General features: G+C 27.7%; 2 protein-coding genes across 4 annotated transcripts; one reads left to right on the top strand and one right to left on the bottom strand.

The window, feature by feature from the left end:
* LOC114124923 (BAG domain-containing protein Samui) lies at nucleotides 1-9694 on the top strand. Of its 2 annotated transcripts, XM_027988369.2 has the most exons (4): nucleotides 502-651; nucleotides 2836-2931; nucleotides 7436-8327; nucleotides 8715-9694. In XM_027988369.2, the coding sequence occupies exons 2-4, from the start codon at nucleotides 2869-2871 to the stop codon at nucleotides 8903-8905; spliced, it is 1146 nt and encodes a 381-aa protein (XP_027844170.1). In that variant the 5' UTR covers nucleotides 502-651; nucleotides 2836-2868; the 3' UTR covers nucleotides 8906-9694. The 2 variants fall into 2 exon arrangements, with proteins under 2 accessions (XP_027844169.1, XP_027844170.1); XM_027988368.2 differs by lacking the exon at nucleotides 2836-2931 and having other exon boundaries at nucleotides 1-651.
* Nucleotides 9695-20560: 10866 nt separating this feature from the next.
* LOC126550509 (zinc finger MYM-type protein 1-like) lies at nucleotides 20561-24339 on the bottom strand. 2 transcript variants are annotated; one of them, XM_050202296.1, is made up of 5 exons: nucleotides 23879-24339; nucleotides 23781-23800; nucleotides 23621-23694; nucleotides 23310-23411; nucleotides 20561-23000 (listed from the first exon to the last, which is right to left on the bottom strand). In XM_050202296.1, exons 3-5 carry the CDS (start codon nucleotides 23682-23684, stop codon nucleotides 20767-20769), a joined length of 2400 nt encoding a protein of 799 aa, XP_050058253.1. In that variant the 5' UTR covers nucleotides 23685-23694; nucleotides 23781-23800; nucleotides 23879-24339; the 3' UTR covers nucleotides 20561-20766. The 2 variants fall into 2 exon arrangements, with proteins under 2 accessions (XP_050058253.1, XP_050058254.1); XM_050202297.1 differs by lacking the exon at nucleotides 23781-23800.
* Nucleotides 24340-25722: the final 1383 nt, after the last annotated feature.

The raw sequence follows: 25722 nt of genomic DNA, 5'->3' as shown, positions 1-25722 counted from the left end.
TTGTCGAGGAGAGGGGGGACTTTCACGCGACCGTCCGATTCGCCGTTTTAACGTTCCCCGCGAGTCCGTAGACCGATTGTATTTAGCCATGGTATTTACCAGTCTTTACTCGAATCTTCTAGATTTGTCCGCCGTATGCCCGTATCAGCATATCAGTCTATCACTGATTGTTTTAATACTTATCGTGAGCTATATACTTTTGGGATTTTATTTGCAGCTGGTCCTACGGTCGCGTCGGTTGTTTTTTCTTTTAGTGGTCATCTTTACTTATGATTTGTTTTATCTTTAACATTATAGGCTAACCCCCCTGACGTTTTTCGTTTTTTATCGCCTTTTTTTTTTTTAAGTTATCTGTTTTCACTCTTCTCGGCTATCGCTTACACGGACTTTCTTCTCCGCCGTCATTTCAATCAGCTATTCGCGGACGTCCATTAATATTCTCTCGTAAATTGCGTTAGGGACGATCGATGCCGTGTCAAGAGTAATATGCCTTTTGCTGATCGTCGGGATCGTAATAAGTCAAAATTGAGCGACCGTATTCGCGGTAAATCCACAGACGAAATATTGGAAGAGATCAACAGAGAGTTCGGCAACACGGGAGAAAATAGCATGTTTTTCGACAAATCTGACTCCAGGACTTCTCCTCCAAGGGTACGTTGGTATTAACATACATAATACTTTGGTGTTTTTGTATTAATGTTGTTTATATGCTGGCTTATTTTGTTGAAATATTATTATATGAAGTTGTGGGTGTACCTACAATATGTGTTTGAAAAGTAGGTACTTGCTAAGTAAAATTACATCCTATAACAAGCAAAATTTTACCTCAAATTGTATTGTTGAAAATTTTTATTGATTTTATTAATTAATGTCAATACTTATATCATACAAGTACTTAATGATTTTTTCAACAAAAATTATCTGTCTTCTTCTATTCATATATTTACTTGTATTAAATTATTGCATTCCATTGTTTTCATCATGTTATACTACCCCTAATTTTTAACTATATTGATTATACTTATTGTAATTATAGGTATGTAGGGGTTTGAACAATAAGACTTATTTATTATTTAGACATATTTAATGTAGGTATTATGTTAGTAGTTAAATGTTGAGTTTTTAAGTTTTTGAAATGATTTGTAAATTGTATAACCTAACAGTCGTTAGCAAAGTAGAGTACCTATTAACTATTTTTTCTTAACCTTTACAATAATTTAATATAATTTTTTCTAAGATTATATTTAAATCTGTGAAATAAGAAAAAATATACAGCCATCAAAGACAATACTATGATTGTTGAATTCTATTATTTATGAACATTCTTGTTTCTAAAATTAAAATTAAGGTATAGATTCTAACCTCGGTTCTAATATTTCATATTTTTCTATAGGTAAATATACTTTCTATAGTCTTCAACTCATTTTAAATTTGTGTCATTGGAATATACCTAGAAATAATTTATAAATCACAATTCATTAGCTATGTACTAAATTGATCCATATTGGTAATATAGGTATTATAAATTATAATCATTGAGTATACCTAAAAACCTACCTATTTATTTGAAGTTAATTAACCAAAAACACATTTTGAAAGTACAATAATTTTTCATTAAATTCTAAACTTATCAGTCTCCAATTTTGTAATCATAATTAGTATGTTACTTTAATTTAGTTTTTGGTTATCAAGTTTTAATCAATTTAACCTTTCATACTATTATTCCATTATTTTTGTGCCTTTAGAAAATTTATCAAGTCATATCTAAGATAAATTTTATATGGTTTAATGAAAGTGTTTGTAAGTTACAATACTTTTGAAAAAAATATATATATCGAGTATTAAAGAATTGTTTTTGAGGTACCCCTATAATTAAGTTTTCATCTAAACTTTAAATGTTTGTAAATTAATAAGTACTTTGATAACATTTGGACTAGTATTTAAACTTGTTTTTATGTTAAAGTATAGATTGTAATGTAGTAGTTATTTTGCAAACTTTTATACAGTTGCTTATTTGAATACAATGTGTACATTCTTTGGAGTTTTTATTATAATTTTTACGTATGCTGTTTTGCCATACTATGATGCGACAAAATACAAATTATTTAGTTTTTTGCTACATGCATGTAGGTCAAAACGTTAAAAAAAATAGTGTTTAAAGTACTATTTATTTTATTACAGCACTATACATTATAATTTTATTACCAAACCATAAAAATTGATAGAAAATTAGTATAGCAGAATTAATTTAATTTATTACCGTTTAGAAATACTATATAGAGTGTTTCTCATTATAAGATTTCTAATATTTTCAAATTCTTTCATATAATTGCACTAATAGATAAAGTTCACTTATTTATTAACATAGGTACAGATGAAACTAATTTGTTGATGTTTAAATACATTTTTTGCAATGATAATCTTCTTAAATTTTTGTGTAATCATTTTCTCTTGATTTTATAATATTTACATTGATATAAATAGGTAATTAATTTTAAGTTAATCAAATATATATATTATCCAATTAAGGTCTTCTTTTAATTGGGTTACGGTTTATTTGGCACACACAAATCTAGCATTCCTCATTGATGAATATTCTAGAGCAGTTGGTGTGGCTATCGCCTACACAATTTTATACCCACACGCTTATAATAATGTTTAAATGAAAATGGTTTTAATCTGTTATAAATAAACATATAGTCACTGTTGTTTGAAGTTGTTACTACTCTCCATTGTACTCTTACTAAAAACTTATGTATTGACTAACAACTTAAATTTTATTTAATATATCAGTATTTGTTGTGTGATAAGTTTTTTTTTTGTGTGTTTCTTCAGTGAGTAACAAATATTTTGCTGTTTTTGGATGTTATGGAAGCGGCCAAAATTAATCCTGTCATTTATCCTTTATCGCCCTCTCATAGTTCCACATCGGTAAGTTACAAATATTTATTATATCAAGGTCCAGGGATATATTTCATATTTGTAATTACATTACACTTAAAAAAATATCCAACTATGGTGTTAAATAAAATACCTATTCTTCAATTAAGTATTTTGAAACTATTTTACACAAATTTCTAGTGTATATTTATTTATATTGTTATGGTGTATTTTTATAAAATTTATTTTCTAAATATCTAAAACACATGATACCTAAGTTTATTCTCGAGTTTATCATACTTTTTAAATCTTAATTTATTACAATTTAACGAAACCTATCACTTTTTTTTTGAAAAATTGCATTATCTTAAAAATAAAGGTACCTATGTCTAAATATAATATACATAGATACCTTTGTACATAAATTCTTATTTTTAAATATAAAATAATGAATATAGTTTAACTAAGTACATTGTACTAATACATTAATTATAATTTTATATTTTTATGGTTTACTACTTACCACTTGCATATTAAACTAACATGAGAATTATTTTCTACATCCTCAAAATAAAACTTATATTTTTAAAACTGTGTTTTATATTTGTAACATAATTTTTTAATATTTATTTAATTTTAGCTTATTAACTATTTTTCAAAACAGGTATGTAATCAGTTTCTTAAAATATAATTAAATATATTTTATTATTATTTTTAGTTAAATATTCAACTATGACTTAAATAATTGATTGATGGAACGTATTGTATAGCATTTTTGCTGGTTTAAATCCTTCCTAGTTTCTACTTTCTACCATATTTGTTCAAAGTGGTAATATTTTATGAGTTAATGAAGATAAATGAACTGAATTATGTATTTAACACATAATTATCTTGTTATTTTCCAAAAAAAAAAAAAAATTATCAATTATGTGTTACCTATAATATGAAATATGAATATGGTTCCTCTATAGTAGAGTTTTGATTTATTAAGTAATACTCAATCATATGGCTTAATCTGGTCTCAGATTGATAAATTTAACCTACTATGTCATTACATCAACATAATATAAACAATTTAGATTATATTTATACCTGCCTTTTCTTAATTTAAGGATGATACATTTTAGTTTAGATTAGATCCATTCAATAATTAAATTAGAGTTATTACTATCATCATATTATGCCATTTGCTAATATATTATAATTATTAAAATCAGCATGATTTTTATTTAAAATTTTAAACTAAGTGATCATTTTTTTTTATTTGATTTCAAGATTCATAAAATATTGTCAATTTATAGAAAAATAGTAAAGATAAAATACAATTACTTCAGAAATGAAATATTTAACAATAATACATTTGTATTAGTTAAAAGTTCATTAAAAAGTATTAAAACTAATATGTATAAAAATAAAATAATTTTAGACTTAACAACCGTAGTACTAAGTAATAAATTTCAAACTTTTATTCAAATATTTACCTAACTAACTATCTATAAATGTTTATGTTCAGTAATCGCTTAATGACTAAATGTCAATATCAAACAATAGATAATTTGTACAATATATAGGACATCCACTCAAATGTACTTTTTTCAACATACTAATAATGCAGATATATTTTGAATTTAAATTTTATTGTAGTATTAGCTGAATTTTAAAACGAACACCTACCTAAACTATTATCATTAGGTATATAAGTATATTAAGTATATATATGTTTAATGTTTATATTGGGTTTAATAAATAAGATATATGATAATATATTCTCTAATAATAATACATATTATGTAATGATAGAACTATAAAGTATAAAAATTAAAGTATCGTGATATCGATCTTTACGAATATTAATTAAACGTTTGTGAATTTAAAAGAGAATAACTTAATGTTTTATTTTTTGAACATAATTCTAACAATTTTTACAATTTACTTGTATAGTGAAATATACTAAATGAAATTTATATTTATTGTTCATTAATTCTGAATTCATAATACCTATATTAAAAATAGTTATCAAAATTAAGATTTTTTTCTTTTGGTATTGTTTTCAAAATACAGACGTACTGTTCTATTTTTATAATTCAAAATTAAAATAATTTTAAGTCGTATTCAAAATAAATTTTATCTTGGTTTTCTAAATCTAATTGTTGTCATCTAAAATTGAATCACCTTATCCATATTTTATTATTTTCTTTTTGTTTTTATGGAAATTCCAAAATTCCGTAAATTATTTTTTTTCCAATGATTATTATTATAAATAGTAATTCTTTTAATCAACTATATTGGTTATAATATTTAGGTAATAATTGTCAATTATTTGATTTTGAAGGACCTCTTAGATATCTTAGATGTTTAACTTGAGTTTTAAACTTAAATTTGTGATATTTTTACAAGATACAAAATAAATATGAAATATACATAATATTTCAGCTTAACTTAATGTCTAGAGCCGTGTTTTATAATCATATATTCCGAATGCTAAATTGTAAGTTGCAAATAACTTTAAACATACCTAGCCAAATAATGTGTACCTTTAACGATTTTGATTCTTTATTCTTATGTTTATAATTTACGTCAAAGTTCTTAATTTTTTTTGGTTATTAGGTAACTAACTTATTATCTGATAATATTGTGATAATTTTAAAATATTAAATTTTACACAATATCATCTCTTTTTTTTTGGGGGGGGGGTTAAATCAATGACCAGGAGGGGACCGCTTTCGCATTGCTTCCTCCCGAACACAATATCACCTACTAATAATGTGGTGTAGGACATGTTGTGATATTGTATTACATAATTAATACTTTGAGGGATGAATTATTTTCTAGTTGAATAGATACCTAGCTTATTAGGTAGGTTTACAGTTTAAACATTGTATATTATTATCGTTCACGTAAGATAAAAATATACTATTTCTATTCACGATTTAGATTACTCATGGAATTATGGAAATAATATAATTATATTTAGTGAGATATCATCGTGTTGGTATTCTAATAATATGTATTTATTTATATTTCATTAATAAGGCTAAACCCATATTGTTGTTTATTTATTTTTGATAAAGACAAGTAGGAAGATACCTTCTATATATAATTTTATGTATTATTATTTTTACATGCTTTTATTATTTAAAATGCGCATATATTTTAATATAAAAATTATTTTTCTTCATTTTCAATATTCGATTTCTCTAAGTATAAATAAATAAGTTTATATTAAATTTAAAAAAATCATTTTAATTATATTATGTAATTAATAAATATTTACTATATTTGATCATTTTATTTAAATTCATTTTAAAAATTATTTTTATCTTTCATCAAGGAATAAAATCTATTTTATAGTTCGTATATAGTAAAAATTTTTAATTTTGGCCATGTAGTATATACTTCAACTTATGTTTCTTTGTGTACTTAGGTAATTTACGAATTCAAGTAGTGAATAACGAGTAGTTAGCCTGACTTAATTTCTTAATTATTGTTCTAGTGCTTTGGTAGACAAATATGTAATGGGTTTTGTTTTTTATTTTTAGCAACAAATTATTGGCCTGGGTCCCGGGATCGTAGTCTTGGCTGTGTTTCTATTTCATGTAATCCCGGTCGGCACTACTCATTTAATGTTTTGTAACATTACTACTATAGATGATAAAAAAATTTTAATCGTAAATTCGTGATTTTTTGAATACAATATTATATTTTATAATTTAATATTATTACTATTATAATAATGTTTGTTCATACAAATACATAATCATGATTATGTATATTGTTGCAAAGTTCGTAGAATAAAAATATATACTTATCTATAATTTATAGTTTTTTACTTTTTGATAATAATTTTATTCAATTGTAAATTGTCATTAATAGCTAACACTTATCAATTATCATGCAATTACTGCCATAACAACAGATATCAACGACTCATAAAAAACAGATTATTTTATTTAAGTAATTTAAATTAAAAGTCATGCATAAAAAGTAGTTTTTATTTAAATACTAAGTTATTTCATGGTCACTGAATGATCCAGTTTTATTTGATTTAAAAATAAACAAAAATTGTTATATTTTTAAAACTGATTATGAAATGTTAAATCAGTATCAACTAACAGGATTAAAATCAAATGTAATTTAAAATGAATTTGCACTTTTGTTGCATTATTGTGGCCTGTTGTAATTTAAACTAATCTTCATGGTCTTCCCTCCCACACACAACCTCTTTACCTCAATGTGCTAAAAATTGTTCCCTGATAAACAGATTGTGGGAATAAAATATATGTGGTTGACATTCATTTCTTTATAATTAACGATCGCCCGAATTGTCAAATATAATTATATTTTATTCGCATTCTGTTTATCTGTGCAAAATTCCATAATATTAAGTTACTGTGGCTTAAAAAATAAAATTTAGTTCAAACTTTTTTTTTATTATTGATGAATTTCATTAGAGAAATAAAAACAAATATAATATAAATCCTATATTTTGGTTGTAAGCACAGAGATTTATATAATTTACATAACAATTTTTTTTTTTAATTTCTTTGTTCTTTAGGAAGAATTTCCATTTGATGATGACATGCTAAGAGGTCATTTGAGTGTCCGCTCACATTTAGAAGATTTAGCCAAAAGACATCCAGATCTCGCCGGTCATTTGCGTTGTCCGCCTTGGGGAGGTGAACCTAGTTCGAAGAGTTGGAGCCGTAAACGCACTGTGTCTGGAGAAGATAACGTGCCTGAGGGACCATCAGATCTTAACCATAATTACAACGATCGAACCGATTCTAGTCCCGATAAAAAACGATTTGAAGAAAACATGGATAAGCAACACCAGCATCCATTTGATAATAATTCAAGATCTCAGGAAAATGATGATAAACCTCAAAGATTTGTATCTAAACTAGAATTTACACCAGTTAATCCTATTAATAATCAATCTGAAAATATTCAGCCACAGGCACAAACACAACCTCAAACTGATACTTCTACACCATCACACGGAACCCAAAAACAACCTAATGTGCGACACATTCCGATTTATGTAGAAGGCCGTTCTGAACCTGTGTATCCAAAGAATGTTGATCAAGGATTTAATGAAAATAATAGCTCTTCATTACCAAAACGATCTGCTGGTAAACAAACTCCATTTGCACAACATCATTCCTTTCATGATCAAAATACTGCACAACGCCGTCAAACACCTCCTTCCCAACATCATCAGCAAGCTGCTTCAAATGAAGCCAGATCTACTCCTCCACCTACTCAGCGCCAACAAGTAAAACCAGTAGATGCTTTAGAAAAAGTGCAAATCGTTCAAGCTGATGTAGAAGAATTGGCAGTAGCTGTTAATCAATTTTCTGGTTCCTCGCGTAGTGATAAACAATATATTTATTTGGATGAGATGCTTACAAGAAATTTGATTAAGCTAGACATCATTGAAACTGAAGGTAATATAATATTATATGGAATAGTATGAATATAAAAAATATTAATTTTGAATAAATCTTTGTCCTATTTATCACAATATAGATAAAATACTATATTCTTTAGATTCTAAAGAAACTTTAATGAATTAAATTAGTCAACAATGGTATTGATTTTACATAATGTCAGTATCATATATTTTAATTGTTTAAGTGTGCCTATAATCAATTAATTAATCTGATAAATGATAATATGTACATTCTAATATTACATCATATCTGTGTAATGAATATTTAAACCTATTTATCTTAGATATCCAGAAATGTTCATGGATGTAAAACTATTAGCTTCTAGCTAGGCATTTCAAAAGTTGAATAAAAAATGTAAATAACTTATTATTTATTTTACAGGAAGAGATGATGTACGCATGGCTAGAAAAAAAGCAATCAAAACTATCCAGGATACAATTTCTATTTTAGAAAGTAAAGCTCCTCAACCCCAAGAAGAATCAACAGTTGAAGAATTATCTGGAAATTCAACTGAAACTGCCCCAGTTGAAAATGAGACTTCAGAAACTGAAAAAGCTGAAAGCAATAATTAAAATGTTAAATACCAGTGCAGTTCTATACATATACTTCTATGGTTTATTATTAAAATTTTTATTTTTTCTGTTTAATAAAATATTCTATAACTGTTGTTCCAATATTTGATTTACATTTAAGTTTGTTTCTTCTCTGTCCACACATTTTTTTTAACTCGTATTTTTTGTTAATTAATTAAACCATTTTATCTTAATAGTTCTGTGTGAAGACTGGATACATTGAAAATTAATTTGCTTATATATTCAAATAGTCTTTAAGATTATATGTAGTAGAAAAAATTATATTTTAAAAATTATACTTTAAACAACTTTTTATTTATATATCTTAAAAACAAATAATAATAATAAAAGATTGTAAAAATATATTTTGCCTTTTATGTATTTTTAAGATTGTGATGTGATCTATATATATATATATATATTTATTAATATATGTCTGCGCGTGAAATATGTCATACAGTGTCAAATGATTTGTTTTAAACTGGAACATTTTTTTATTAACCAACATAATGTGATAGAACGTAATCAAACACAGACTTGATTAGTTATCAATCATTTGTTAAGGATATTTAGCATTATTAAAACCGTTGATTTTTATTTTATAGATTACGAATTTTGCTTAAGCTAAATCTTTTGAACGTCACTATTTTATATTTTATATAAATAATGTATTAGATTATTACTATTATATAAGTCTTGTACATAACAATTTAATAACAATTTTAGTGTTAATATTTAATTTGATAATCTTAATGTAATTGTTAAATAAATTAAAAAATTGAATTGAAACTTTTTTATCACCACTATTTTATCATTCAATTTAACTGTTTATGCTGTATAGGTTTATTATTTAAAAGTAACTTTATTAATTATTGCTCATAATAATGTTTTGAGCTTTATGTATTAAAATAATAAAATATATTGTTTTTACAGCAATAATGCAGAAATACAGCTTAAATAAAATGTTATAATTATAGTTATTATACATTTATCATTTTTTCAATCTTAACTACTGTATTCATATATACTGGCAAATTATAGGCACACTACACCATAATATTTATAAAATTATAACTGATACCAAGTTATTGAGTAAATTATATGATTTACTATTTGTATTTCATATTGATTGTTTTTACCTAAGTGAGTATCAACATAATGAAGTTCAAAAATTTCTAAATATCAATTAAAGATTAATTTAAAATAAATCTCCTTGTATTAAATATTAGCTATATAATATTATTGTACGTCAAATGTTCCATAAATGCATCCAAGTATAATTAAAATATATTGTGTTGCAAACCAACATATAATTATTAACTAAACAAAATAATGCCTATTAATAATAGTTACACTACTGTTAAATTTTCGTCTGCAGAAAAATTTTGTTAAGATGATATTATTTTTGTTAATGTAGTCATAAATAAAATTATCAAACGTTGAGTATTAATATTGGTACAATCAATAACTAATATAACTAATTAGTTTTATTAGTCATGTATTACTTTCTAATGTGTAATTAACAATAGTTATTAAACAAATTTGTGATAAAATATTTTTATAATATATGTAATATTATCTTTCAATGAAGAAATGACAGGAAAATCACTGAATGAAATGTTATGGTAGGGATATTCAAGGCTGTACCCAGATGGGGGAGTTAGGGGTTCAACCTCCTCCTCCTCCTCCAAAAATTTGTTCTGAGTATGGCTATGAGTATTATACTGGTATTGTAGCAATGGTGTACTTAAAATCTATAAAATTTAGTTAATGACAAGGAAATAAAAAAAATTATATTTACAATTTTGATGCATGAATATGATGATATCTATAATCTTATATTTTATACAGATGCAAATACACAATATATTAATATATTATATTATATTGTGCAACTATTTAAAATAAGACTATCAACTTTCAAGTATCAATTTCTTGAAGCCATTGTATTTATTGGAGAAGTATAAATAAAATCTATATTATTGTGACACACATGATACACTCTTATTGTAATAATTGTGACAAAGTATCACCAAAGTGACGAAATCCATGTAAAGCTAGTCTAGTGAATACAAATTACAGTTATAATGCATTGTTTAAACTTTAAAGCGGTTATGTCATATTTGTCTTATTCTGAAGTATGCATCATAAAAATTCAGTTTTTGGTATGATAAACAAATGAAATTTAATCTCACATATTTGACAATATAATATATACCTAATGCTACATGCAAAACCACATTGAAAATATTTACTTTGATTCTCTACTATCTCTAGGCATAGAGCCATAGAATATAATACGTCTTTTAAATAGGTACCTAATTAAGTATAAATTGTTAAAATCATTTCACTGTTTATTAATTAATGAGTAGGTACCTATTACACTTTTTTTGTTTCTTTAACTTTACTTGAGCATTTATAGGTTATAAAATATTCTGAAATCTGAATATAAATTAATAGTAAATTAAAATATACCATTATTTATTTATAAAACACAAAAATATCCACAAATTATAAAAACAATATTTGATTTGATTTACTAATAGCTAATTTGAATAGCAAAAATCTTAATAATTGTGTTCGGAGATTCGCCTTTTATTTGTGTTAATATGTATAAACTATAAAGTTTTGATAAATGTGATTTTATAAATTATTATGTTTACCTATCATAATGTGATAAAATGATCAATAATGGTATGAACACTACAGTGGCGTAACAAAAAAATTTGGGCTCCCCCGCAAAAATAAAAATGCTAAGAATGGGCCCCTAACATATTGTTATATCAAAGTACTTAAATACCTACAACCCTATAACCAAAGGCCCCAAATTACCATGGGCCCCCCCGCAACGCGGAGTTTGCGGGCCCTCAGTTACGCCACTGGAACACTAAACTCAGTAAAATCAATAGATGGTACCTACTCACTTTCTAAGTAGGTATTAGCAGTATTAGTTATTACTAAGAAGATTAGAATACCTAGTCTATTATAGTCTTTATGATTATTACTTAATGAGTAATAGCTTGATTGATTATTTTGTTTACCAGTAAGATTACAATAAATTATTGGATTTAAAATTGTTTTAATCATATAAAATATATTGTTAATAAGCGATAGGCATTAAAAGTCATGCATAATGTTACAATTAATGATAATGGCATTAAAGCTAATTTAAAAAAAAATTTATTTTTATTTTTTTAATTGCTTTGGTTAAGGTAGTCTATTCTTATTGTAATAATTAAAGTAAATATTTTTTATACGCTTCTACAAACTAATTAATAACAATAATAACTATTTTATATAATAATTATATATTACAATTATATATACGGACAGCGTATTCAAGTATGTAAGAAAGCTTTCATTAACGTTTATAATATTTCTAATAAAAAAATTAGACGGCTGGTCGATTTGTTAGAAAATAATATTACCCCAGTTGATATGAGAGGCAAAAATATTAGTGCTAATACTATGCCATATGAGTATTGTCAAAAAATACATGAACATATACTGAGTTTTCCAACTAAAGATACTCATTACACAACACGATTGAAAAATTATTTAGACCCTAAATTAAATGTTAAAACTATGCACACAATGTTCATAGAAAAGTATCCAGAGTTAGAAGCGAAAATAAAATATCAATATTATTGGGAGTATTTTAAGAATAATTTTTCATTAAGCTTTGGTGCTCCAGTCAAAGACGCTTGTTCAAAATGCGAAGAATTAAATACAAAAATAATGAGTAAAGATTTAAATGATGTTGCAAAAATAGTTGCTGCTGACGAATTACTAGTTCATAAAAATAGAAGCAAAAAATTTTATAATAATATTAAAAAAACAATAGAGATTTCTCAACAGAATAAGAAAGTGTTAGGTCTTTGCTTTGATTTTATGGCTGTAGTTGACTTACCTAAAATACCGGTGCAGGAAGTATATTATTATCGACAATTATCTGTCAATACTTTTGGTATTCATAATTTAAACACGAATAATTTATTTTGTTATGTTTATCATGAGGCAACAGCAAGAAAAACGCCAAATGATGTATGCTCTTTTTTGGTTCACTATATTAATAATTTTGTTGATGATGATGTTGAGGAATTGCATTTGTTTTGTGACAATTGTGCTGGGCAAAACAAAAACCACGCATTAATTAGAATGATTATGGCTCTAGTTGAAATTAAAAAATTCAAAAAAGTTCAGGTTTTTTTTCCACAAAGAGGACACTCGTTTTTGCCGTGTGATCGTGACTTTGCATTGATAAAAAAACAACTTAACAGAGTGGATCGTCTATACACTTTAGAAGACTATATAGAAATTATTTTAAAATCATCAAGAAACCCAGAAAAATTTTCAGTGTTTCTAGTTGATAAAAGTATGATTTATGACTATCAAATGTGGTTTTCACAATTTTATATTAAAAATACTAACGCATTAGAATGTTTAAGCCGTAATAAAACATTGAAACAACGTCGTACAATAGAAAAATTTTTAATTTCTAAGTACCATTATTTTGAATGTGTATCGGAAAAATGTGGAATAATTAAGGCAAGTGGATTTATTGACGGAATAACATCAAACCATTTCAAATTGAGAAAAAACAATGCAATGCGCCCATACAACTCCCAAAAACACTAGTTTATACTTCAAGCTTACCAATTCTTGAAAGCAAAATGAAAGATTTGAAGCAACTAGCGAAATATATTCCAGAGCATTGCAATCATTTTGGAATTGTATATTTTCGTTACAAACTGAGACACCTCAAGCAAGGCAAAATAGAACATAAGATATTTATACAATTAAATTTCTAATTATTAAAAAGATATCAAATATTTGTGACTCAATATTAGTATATAATCTACTGTATATTATTTAATCATGTAATTTTAATTTTTATGCATATTAAAGCTACTTATTTATAAGAAAACGGTTATTTTCGAAATATAAATGGTAATTTGAAGCATAAACGGCACATGTCCACAACCTTAAAGTCCTTCAGATACCTACAGTTTAATTATATTTATTTAAGTGATTGTAGAAACATGTATACCATGTCTTAAACTATATTATTCTATAACATACAATTTGTAAATCAATTTTTTTTCAAATATATTAAGTTTTTTGTGTTTCCTGAAAAATTTTAAAACTTGGACACGTGTCCTTTCCGCATTTAGCGATTCAATTAATTCCTATAATATGAATTATTACATATTACATAATTGTATTAGTAACATTTATATGATTTTAATTTATATTAGCGTTATACATAGTTTGAGATATGTATATATATGTTGATTTTTTTTATAAGGATTGGAGAGAGAAGTGAATATTATGTATAGGTATATATTTTTTACCTTGTAGTTTGTATATATATATATATAAACTGTTATTTGTTACTCTCTTTTATGGTATGGTATCAGCCTCTTAATGTGTATACTGTATAGTATCGATAACCTCTTTATTATTTAAAATTAATTTTATTTTGTAGTTAAGTTCATTGACTTTATCTATTATCTTAAATGGTCCTCTATATATAGGCCCTAATTTAGGAGACTTGCCTACTTCTAAAAATGGAAATTTTACCATAACTAAATCATTTATGTTGTAATTTACTGTCGTATGAGTTTTGTCATAATATTTTGTTTGTATTATTTGAGCTTCATGAACTCGTTGTGGTATTTTATCTCTTATTTTATTTAGTTCTATTAGAGATTGTTTTAAATGATAAGGGATATTTTCGGGGATAATTTTATTGTCTATTGGAAATGTTGGTTCAAAACCATGCATTAGATAGAACGGACTGTATTTTGTAGTAGTTTGAGGTATGGCATTATATGCTAATGTTATGTACGGTAGGAAATATGACCATTTTGATTGGTCACCGTTTTCTATATAATTTTTTAATGAACCTGTTAGTACTCCATTAATTTTTTCAACTAAACCCTGGGTTTGAGGTGAATAGCTTGTTGATAGGGTTTGTTTTATTCCCAGATTTAACATAAGTCACTGATTAAATTATTTCTGAAATGAGTACCTCTGTTAGGTAGATGAAAAGTTTCTAAAACAGCCCCAATTCGATACTATTTCTGTTATGAATTTAGCAGTTGCTTCAGCTGTGGCCGATTCGACTGCTTAAGTAAATATGTATTTTGTAGTGTTACATGCAGCTACTAGCACATAACGTTTTTTATTGCTTGAAACAAGTGGTCCCAAGTAATCAAACGTTACTCTATCTAATGGTTTTCCAGCTATTATTGGTATTGGATTTAATAAACCTATTTGCTTTGCTTAGAAGCATAACTTACAGGGTGTAATGTATTTTTGTCATCGGCTTGCTCAATGCATGCGCCTAAACGGCTAAACCCATTATAGACGCATCTATTGTTAAATAAACTTGTTTATTATCGTCGAAATGCATTAATAAAGGTTCCGAGATTAAACATTTTTTTTAATTTATTAAATAATTCATTATGTTGGTCAAGCCATGTTATTTTATTTGTTCCTGATTTTATTAATTCACTAAGTGGGTTTGCAATTTTTGCAAAATCTTTGAAGTGTTTTCTATAGTACGAACACATACCTATAAATGATCCAACGGGGATCTGGAAAAATCCGCTGTTTAGATCAAATGATGAAAAGTATTTTGCTCTTTCCAGGGCTCTAAATAAGTCAGCAATACGAGGAATTGGGTATTGATCGCATTCTACTCAATCATTAAGTTATACTTATTAATTATTATGCCAATTGGCGGAGTAAAAGCCATATGCATATCATATCCAAGGCTGGGCAAGTTAACTTTTTTTTTTAACTTGTTAAGTTAATTTGAAAAAATCTAAGTTAAGTTTTAAGTTAAAAGTTACTTTTCTTTTTTATTTAACTTGTTTAAGTTACAAGTTAATTGGAAAAAATAAGTAACTTAACTTAGTTAAAAATAAATTACTTTTTTTCATATAAAACTTATAATTACACCATTTACACTTCATGTTAAAGATTTACAAATAACATATTATTATAATGTAGGTCTTTATATCTTAAAAAAATGTATTTTGCTGTAGGTACTTATAAATTATGAAATCTAACAAAATAATTAAATTAGTAAATAGTAAATATAATTGATCACTCCCTCACACCGAGAAAAATTATTCTTATCATTTCCATGAATGACTTTAAATGTAACAAACCACAAATTTGAAATTTTAATTAAAACTGAGAGTTCACTAACGTATATGGGATATTGGGTACGGATAGTATTAAATATGTGTTTTTCTTTTCTTAATAATAATTTCCCGTATTGCACTATTCTTTAATATTTAGACATACTATATTGTCTATATTCTATGAAAAAGAAATAATGTAAAATATTATTCTTTATTTCTCATAAGTCGTTTGGTATATTTTGGCATTTTGTAAGTTCCATTAACTATATTAGTATTGTTTAAATATATTATGCAAAGATGGGAACCTACTCCTCCAAAAATAGAGATTACGAAGGTAAGTTAGCCTCTGAGTGTGTTTCTACTTTAATCGCTAAATTCCTAACCTAACCAGGGGGATTTTGTGATAGTGCGAAGGCAGATGGATTGGAATGATTGTATTTTTTGAATGTTACTTGGGGCGACGTTACCCCAAATTATACCATAAGAATACCATAATACCGTAGAGGAAAGATCAACATTTTGTAAATAAGGATTTTGAGTTTAAGGTTTAAATTTGATCGTAAGAGAGGACGTAGTAGATGTAATCTGGAGTTTAGTTTCTTTCTTTTGTCAAATATGTGGTCTTTCCAAGTTAACCTTTTGTCAAAAATGAGTCCTAAGTATTTAATTTGGTTGGTTTGGGGTAATAATTGGTTACAAAGCTTGACTGGAAGACAATTGTTTGGGCGAAGGGAAAGTAATGTAATGTGAAAAAAAAGTAATGTGGCTGGATTTGTTTGTATTAATTTTTATTTTCCATAGTGTGAACCAGTTTTCGAGCAAGTTGAGGCGGTGTTGGAGTTTGAAGCTTGCTATTGTGGGATCAGAATCGGTGGATAGAATACAAGTGTCGTCGGCAAAAGTATCGAGGATGGTGCAAGAGGTTGTAGGTATATCTGCAGTGTAAATTAGGTATAAAAGAGGAGAAAGGTCACTGTCTTGAGGTACACCGGCGTTAATCATAAATTGGTTTGAAATTGAGTTGTTTTGATTTACTTGGAAAGAACGATGAGTGAGATAGAATTTGAGTATTAGATAATATGGGGCTGGAAAGTTTGATTTTAGTTTGTGGAGGAGTCCATTGTGCCATACTTTGTCGAACGCTTGAACGACGTCGAGGAAGACACCCGAGCAGTATTTTTTTTGTTTAAGAAAATATGAGATGACATCAGTGAGACGATGTAGAGGGCGAATAGTAGAATGGTGAGCTCGGAAGCCGTACTGAGAGTTAGGAATGATTTTATTTATTTCGGAGATATTTTGGAGGCGTTTTAATAGAAGTTTTTCAAATAATTTACCCAGGGATGGGAGGAGGCTGATTGGACGGTAAGAAGATGTTGTATTTTGGGTTTGCGGGTTTGTGTACTAGTATGATTGTTGAAATTTTCCAGAGTGGTGGGAAATAAGAAAGTCGGAGCATTGCATTGAAGATGTGGGTTATGTTGAGAATTGCTTAATTTGTAAGTTGTTGAGTATATTGTTTGTAATGAGATCGTGTCCAGGGGCTTTTCCATTTTTTAGCTTGCTGATTGTATATTTAATTTCATTTTGAGTGAAGTGTTTGGGAGGTGGGGAAGTGGGTGGAGCGCTGTTTAATGATTGGTTAATTTTATTTAAATGGTTAATAGGCGGGTTAATATTGTTAGGTTTAAACACTTCGTAAAAATATTCGGCAAATGTGTTCGATTTTTCCAAGTCAGATATGGCTAGCTTGTTTAAGGTAATTTTATTGGCGGGATAAGTTCTTTGTGATTTAATATGTTTTTTGTTTTATGCCAGAGGGAGCCATTAGTTGATTGAAGTTTGGTGATATTATTTTCGTAACGTTCTGAATTAATTTTATAAAATTCTTTTTTTAATCTGTTAGAAATAGAGATGAGCGTGTGCTTATCCATAGGGTGTCTAGTTGATTGTCATCTGGCTCTTGCTCTTCTTTTTTGGGCTAACATTTCTTTAAGGATTTTCGGGATATTATTAGGTTTGGTAGATTTATTAGGGTTGGATGAAGATTCAGAGACAGCGCTTTGGATGTTATTTGTTAGTTTGAGAGCTGTTACTTCGATATCATGTGTGTTTTTTAGTGGTATTTTTAGAATTGTTTTATTATCTAGGATATCTTTGAATTTTGTTCAGAATATGGGACCTCTAGTTAGGCTAGGTTTAATATTGGTGGGGGTAGTTGTATTTAAGGAGAGTAATATAGCTTTATGATCAGAGCAAGTTCGTTTATATTTAGAATTGAATGTTGGATGGTTGGGGGGATTAAAACTATGAAAAAGTCGAGAATATCGGGGTTTCAATTTTGGTGAGAGGGCCAGTAGGTGGGATGTAGAGGTGAGATAGTACGTAGGTTGGATTTGTTATAAATTTGAGTAAGTTGCGACTCGGGTGTGTTTTGAGTTGAAGTCGCCTCCTATAACAAAGTTTTTATTGAGAGAAGAAAATAAGTCATTTAAGATGATTTCGTTGATTGGAATTGCGGGCGGGAAATATGCAGCTACAATGGTAGTGTTTGTGTTGTTAATGTTCAGTTGGATGCTTGCACTTTGTATTGATTGGTTAGCAGTAGGAGGGCTGATACTGTATTTGATATTGTTACGTATAAAAATTGCTGCTCCGCCGTGAACTGTACCATCTGGGTGATCGGTTCGGATAGTGGAGTAATTTGGGAAGAATAAAGTTTTGTTAGGAGTGAGATGCGTTTCAGTGATAAGTGCAATGTCGATGTTTCGGCTGTTGAGGCAAAGATGAAGGTTGTGATAATGATTTTATAAGCCATTTGAATTCCTAAGTAGGAGTGAGAGGGGTGAATTGTTTGAGTAAGAGTTTGTCATTTAACTAGTAGAGTTTCGATGAGTTTAGTGAGTAGTGCGATAAGGGGGCTTATCAGGGATTGGAATTGGACTAGGAAATTTGTTAGTTGGGATGTAACGGAATCGGTATTTGGGTTATCACAGGGTTCTGTGGGATTTTGATTTTTTTTAGGGTGGGAGTGGGTATATCTAACCTAACCTTGATTTTGAGGTAGACTGGGAGGTGCTCCATTGGGGTTGACAAAGTGGGGGAAAGTTATTATCTTGAATGGTGTTGGTTTTGATTGAAGTTGAGGAGGTGTCTTTAGTTTCAGTTGGCCTGTAGGTTTTGTTTGAAGATCGTCCTTTCTGGAGCAGTTTGAATTTGGGACAGCCTTTGTATGATGCTGGGTGATCCCCATAGCAGAGGGCACATGTTTCTGGTGTATTTGAGTGTTTTTGGCATTCGGTAGAGAGGTGAGTATCACCACATTTTACACATCTGGGTGTGTGATGGCAATAAGTTCTGGTGTGTCCATAATTTTGACATCTTAGACATTGAACTGGGTTTTTTTTTGGATGAGGTGCTTCGATTTTAATTTTGGTATGGCAAATTGAATCGAATTTATAGATGTTTTGGTTTAATGGAGAAGGTTCGAGGTCCACAAAAAATAATGGAAGTGGGTTTTTGGTTTTGTATTGAAGACAGTTTGTAATTAAACAGTGATGTAACCAGTGGTGAGTGGTGAAACCGAGAGAATGAAGCTATTCTATGATGTAGGCTGTTGGCTTGGTATGATGAAGGTGGCAATTACTACTCGGAAAGCTTTTTCTTCGTTTGTTTGGAAGGTGTGGAAGTTCATATTTTTATTTTCAAGAAATTTGATTATTTGTCTATATGCGTTTATTGAGTGCGTCATTAGTTTTAAATCGGATGGTGAGCCTTAGTGTTAAACCCTTCGGGGTCAGTGAAAGGTTTAATTTTTTTGCAAAAATCGAAGAAATCGATATCGTCTTTTATGTATATAGGTGGTATTTTGGGTTGAACGTTTGAGATTTCTTGGGATTGCATTTCGACTTCATTTGAATTTTCATATGATTTTTCGTTGTCGGCGAGGACTGAGAACCGATTTTTGCTTGAAAAGGAGTTTGTTTTTTGCATTTTTGGACTGGGAGAATTTGGAGAAGTAGGTGATCTCTGCGGTACTGTTTGCCAATTATTTGAGTTGTCATTGCTTTTAACAATTTTAATTGGGTGTATTGTCGAGTTTGTGTTATTTTTGGTATTTGTATTATGACTGTGAGATAGTGAAGGTTTAACTGGTGGACTCCTAGTAGAACGATTAGATTGGTAATTCAATTAAATTGGTGGGTAGATTAAGTAAATTCAAATATTCATATTACTTGGATAACGACGATGTTGATTAGCTTAATTACATAGATAAGGCAGGTCGTTATGGCACTGTACTTCTACTCACGAGGAGTGCACACGTAAAAGTGGCATTAATGTTTAAATTAAATTTAATTTTAATGTTCAATGGGCTATAGACCAAAATATACCTAATAATAATTTTGATAAATTACTAAATATTTTAAAAAACCATAAGTGTTTTGAACATTTACAGCTTCTTGTAGAACTTTATACAAAATGTACTCAGGAACAGGGGCGTCATTTAGAATAAAACCATAGGGTAGCAACATTGGAAAATCTATGATAGATGGCTAATTAGCTTTATCAACCCCTCAACCCCCTCCCACATTGAATTTATTTATTATTTTTCAGTTAAAACATTTATTTATTTTAATTCATCAATTTTTAATTTTTAAAATACACAATTTTATATAATATTGCAAGTTCAATTGTTTTTTTAATTTAGTGAAGAATCATGCGACGTCCATTCTCTGTGGCATCAAATTCTTTTATAACTTCATCCTTGTTAACTTCTTGGTTTCTGTGTACATAGAGTATTGCTAAATTATTTAAGCGATCTTGGCCAGTTGTAGATCTGAGATAGGTTTTTATACGTTTTAAAGTAGAAAAACTTCTTTCACATGTTGATGTATTTGTAGGTAATGTTAAAAATAATTTTAAAATTTGCACATACAATGGGAATCCAACCTGAATATTGTTGGATAAAATATAAGATATTCGACAGTTAAGTGCGGTTTCTTTCACATCATTTTGTGACTGTTTAAACATTCTATTAAATATATTAACTTCACTTTGTAATTCAGAATTATTAATATCATATGTATTACTTAATAGGTTATATGAAGCAACATCTGGTAAATCACTAGTTAATACATCATTCATAGAATTTAAAAGAGTTAAGTTATTTTCTTTAAATCTTTCTTCTATATCGACTATAATTATATCCAAAACAACATAAAAAATATTTATTAAATAATAATCCTTTATATTTATTGAATTTTGTTGAGACCTTCCTCCACCTATTTTCATAGGAATTTTTCTTTCTCTGGGTAATTTTGCTTCTTCTAAGTCATACTTTTCAACAATATCTTGGGTTTCTATCCATAAACTATTAAATTTATCTTGAGTTCGACTATCTTTAAATGTGTTAATTGTTTGCTGTGCCATCAAACGCACCGATGAATAATTAATTGATTGCGTTTGAAGGTATTTTGATAAAATATTAGTTTCATTAAAAACAAATTTTAGTAAATTTAGACAAAAAATAAAATCAAAGGTTTCAATTGATTTAAGTAACGAACTAGCTTCAGGACCTGCAAAAGTATCATCATTTGCAATTTTGTGTAGTGAATGAAATAACGCTGATAAATTTTCAAATACTGCTTTAATAGCTTCTATTCGGCAATTCCATCGAGTATCAGATAATGATTTTAATGTTTTTGGTCCTTTACTATCTGAACATGTTGCTCTCATTGATTCAAAAATGGAAAATCTTTTTGATGACGCGCCAATAAAATTATGTAATGTATTTAAAACACCAAACATATTTCTTATTTGTTTAACTTGTTTAGTTAAATCGACTAAACATAAATTTAAAATATGCGCATAACAATGTACATATATTGCATGTGGATTTTCATTTTTAATTCTAGCTTGTACACCGGTATAAGATCCACGCATAGAAGCAGCACCATCATAACACTGACCTCTGATATTTTGAACGTTCAAGTCATTATTTTTTAAAACTTCTTTTATCAAAGCTACCAGAGATTCAGCATTGGTACTATTAGTTTTAAAAAAACCCAGAAAAACTTCAGTTGGTTCAAAACTTTCTGTGACATACCTAACACAAATGGATACTTGTTCATGCCTGCTTATGTCCTGTGTCTCATCAACCAATATGCTGTATATACCTGCTTCTTTTATATTTGATATTAAACTATGTTGAACATTCTTAGCCATTAACGATAAAAAAATGTTTTGAAATTCTGGATGGATATAACGAAATCTTCTTTCTTTGTCAATAAAATATTGTTTAATTATGTCATTATCTTTGGCCCTCAGATGCAATAATTCTATAAAATTCCCTCTGTTATTTAACAAACTATGGTCTTGTTCATTATGTCCCCGAATACCAATTCCTTGTCTAGCACAAAATAGCAATGTTTCTAAAATATCTTTCAAATAGCTAATATTTTTCAACACTATCATGTTATGATGTTTATCAATTTTAGTGGTAATACTACCTTCAACTGATGAATGTTTAAAACCTGCCAATTTAACCATTGCTTCTTTGTGAGGAACACTACGTTCATGTTTTGGAAGACATGTTGAAGCCTTGGACCATTTATTAAATCCATTTATAGTAAATGATTCTTCAGCGCGACCTGATAAATCAAAGGCTCTACAAAAAAAACAAAACACTGCATCCTTTTCTGGACTGTATTCTAGCCATTTATATGACTTGTACCATTGAGTACAAAATTTCCGTCCATTTACTTTTGGATATTTATCCATTTCAGGTTGATATGGTCCTAAACCTTTACTTAATAAAGTAAAAGCTATACTTTTACCTTTAACTGGATCACGTTCAGGTACTTCAGAAATGTGAGGTATATCTTTATTTTTCTTACTTCCAGGAGGTGATGGAAGCTCTTCATCATCATTTTTGTCATCTAATAATGAACAATTAGTATTTAGTTTAATTTTAATACATAATACATTATATAATATACTAAAAGTGTAACATTTAAATAAAAATGTGATCATTTGATCAACATATTTTATGTTGTGTTAACATGAAAAAACTAAAAAGCATAAATTAAAAAATGAATACATAAAAGAATTAATTTATCATAGGTACCTAACTAATAAGGTCTTTCAGTAAAAAATAGAAATGTTTTGAAATACCACAAAAAAGTGATGGGAAGAACAATTTAATTTTTATATTTTGCATACTTTGGAATTAAAATCTATTTATTTACCTTTGACTTGATTATTTTCATATAATTGAGAAGTGTGAGGTGTATCTTTATTTTTCTTACTTCCAGGAGGTGCTGGAAACTCTTCATCTTCATTGTTGTCATCTAATAATGAACAATCAGTATTTAGTTTAATACATAATACATACTCAACATTTTTTAAATTAAACAATTAACTATAAGCTTATTATATTCAAATGTTTATTCACTAAGAAAAAAATATGGAAATCTTTTAAACTACTAAATAGAATATGAATCTGTGAGAATTAAAAATTTTAGCACAATTTAATTGGTATTTACTATTTAGTATTTACCATTATTTTCTGTAGAATAACTAGCTTTAATGAAATAGTCTGTTATTGTTAGTCGACGTTTCATTCCTGTAAAACTGAAAAAATACAATTTTTGCTAAATTTGAATAATTGTAACATAATATACGAAGATATTAAAATTAAATAAATATATAATACTTACTTTAAGACTTAAGTACAGCACTACAGCGTAAAGTTATACTTAGTAAATATGTATTTTATAAATTATAATATTATAAGTAACTCATTGAATTTTCGTACCGTGTCGGATTGTCCCGTCTAATTCGTTGGTGGTCGGTCGATTACGTACTGACATCGGGAAGACGGGAACTCGCGCAATTAATATTATTTTTGTGTTTAACTAATTCGTATTTCATAATGACAGACGACAGTGATAATAATAAAGTGTATATATGTATAATATTAGTAATTGGTAGTTGTTAGTGTTGGTACCATATAGATCGACGATCGTTATCGACGATTAACCGTTTTCTGGGAAAAATAATACTTAATAGTTTCTCTAAAAATAGATTAATGTTATCTATATTAATATATAGTTATCTTAGTTGATATGTACGTTGACATCTCAGAACATATACATACATATATATATAAATATTATATTTGTCGTGGGGTATCATAGCTATTACTTTGCTACCCCAATACAAATGGTGGGGTAGCAATGGCTACCCCTCGCTACCCCGTAATGACGCCTATGCTCAGGAATGTAATATGAAAAACCTGTCGAAGTTCAAATTGTTAATCCAGGAATATATTATCATTTTGGAGTGACTTATAGTATAAAAAATATATTAATCTTATTTATTCAGAAGATACAATTAGATAAGTTATAGGCAGTGCCGGATTAAGAGATTTGGCGCCCCTAGGCCCGTATAAAATAGCGCCCTTAAAACTAAATATAGGTTTATCAACAAGTAACAAGGATATTTAGCCCTAATAGTTTTTGTACAGTACTTATTTTTATCCGGGTATTCTCTCTTTGAGTTATTAAAGTCTGCATCAGCAAATTGTAAACACCAAGTCGTGTAATACTCTCTCGATACCAATCATTTGATTTCCATTCAGCAGGATCATTCGAGGGTAGTAAATTATCAGCTTGCAAAATACTATTATCATTTATATTACTGGTTATTTCATTTTTAGAACTTGAAGTAACCTCTTCATTAAAATTTTTAGATGGACTTGAAGAATTAATATTTAAGGAGTCACATTTTTCTATAATAGAACTACTAGAAATAGAAGCAGAAGTAGGGTGAATAAAAAATGAATCTATTCTTTTAGTTTGCTTTATAACTTTTTCAATGGTTTTAGTTTGTTCTAATGCTCGTTTTCTATTTTCAGCTCCATTTAATTTTGGTTTAACCATAATGACAATATATACACAATTAAGTATATCAAAGTCCTAATAAATATTAAATAAAATTAATAATTATAATTGAAATAATATGATTAAAATGTATTGAAAAAAATATTATGAATTATAATTATATAAACAAAATATAAAACAACTATTTTAATAGCAGTTTTGTGCTAAAATAAATTACCTATTGTGTTTAAATAATCATTTAATCATTTTGTAACGATAATAATACATTTATGTAGCAAATGTTTTATTATACCTATTACCTAGTGATATTATATAAGAATAAAATTAAAAATAGATTTTTTGTAAGTTAGTTAATTAATTTCACTAACTTTTCTAAATTTGAATACAACTAAAAAATTAAATCAATATTGAAATGATTTTGAAATAATATAATGATGAATAATGTCAAAAAAAAAGCATAAATATAGGTATAAATAGCAAAATATCTACTTTTTGCAAATACTTTAAAATGCAAAATCTTTAACCAAGCCCAATTCAAACAAAATATTCAACATTTCAAAGCAATAATTTTACAGTGTTTATAAATAGCTTGTTGATTATCTAGTGCATTATTGCATTTATGAAGACTAGAATAGGAGACCAAACTAGTACGGCTGCCCGCATGAAAAAACTCAAAAATCGTACCGAAATGAGTCGCACGATTAAACCGCCACAGACGGCGCTGCGTACGCTAAGGTTACTACTTTAACCCGCGTAG

This window comes from Aphis gossypii, chromosome 2 (genome assembly GCF_020184175.1).
Source record: "Aphis gossypii isolate Hap1 chromosome 2, ASM2018417v2, whole genome shotgun sequence".
Lineage (NCBI taxonomy): Eukaryota > Metazoa > Arthropoda > Insecta > Hemiptera > Aphididae > Aphis > Aphis gossypii.
The sequence above is the reverse complement of the archived record's forward strand: the minus strand, read 5'-3'. Positions and strand labels throughout refer to the sequence as shown.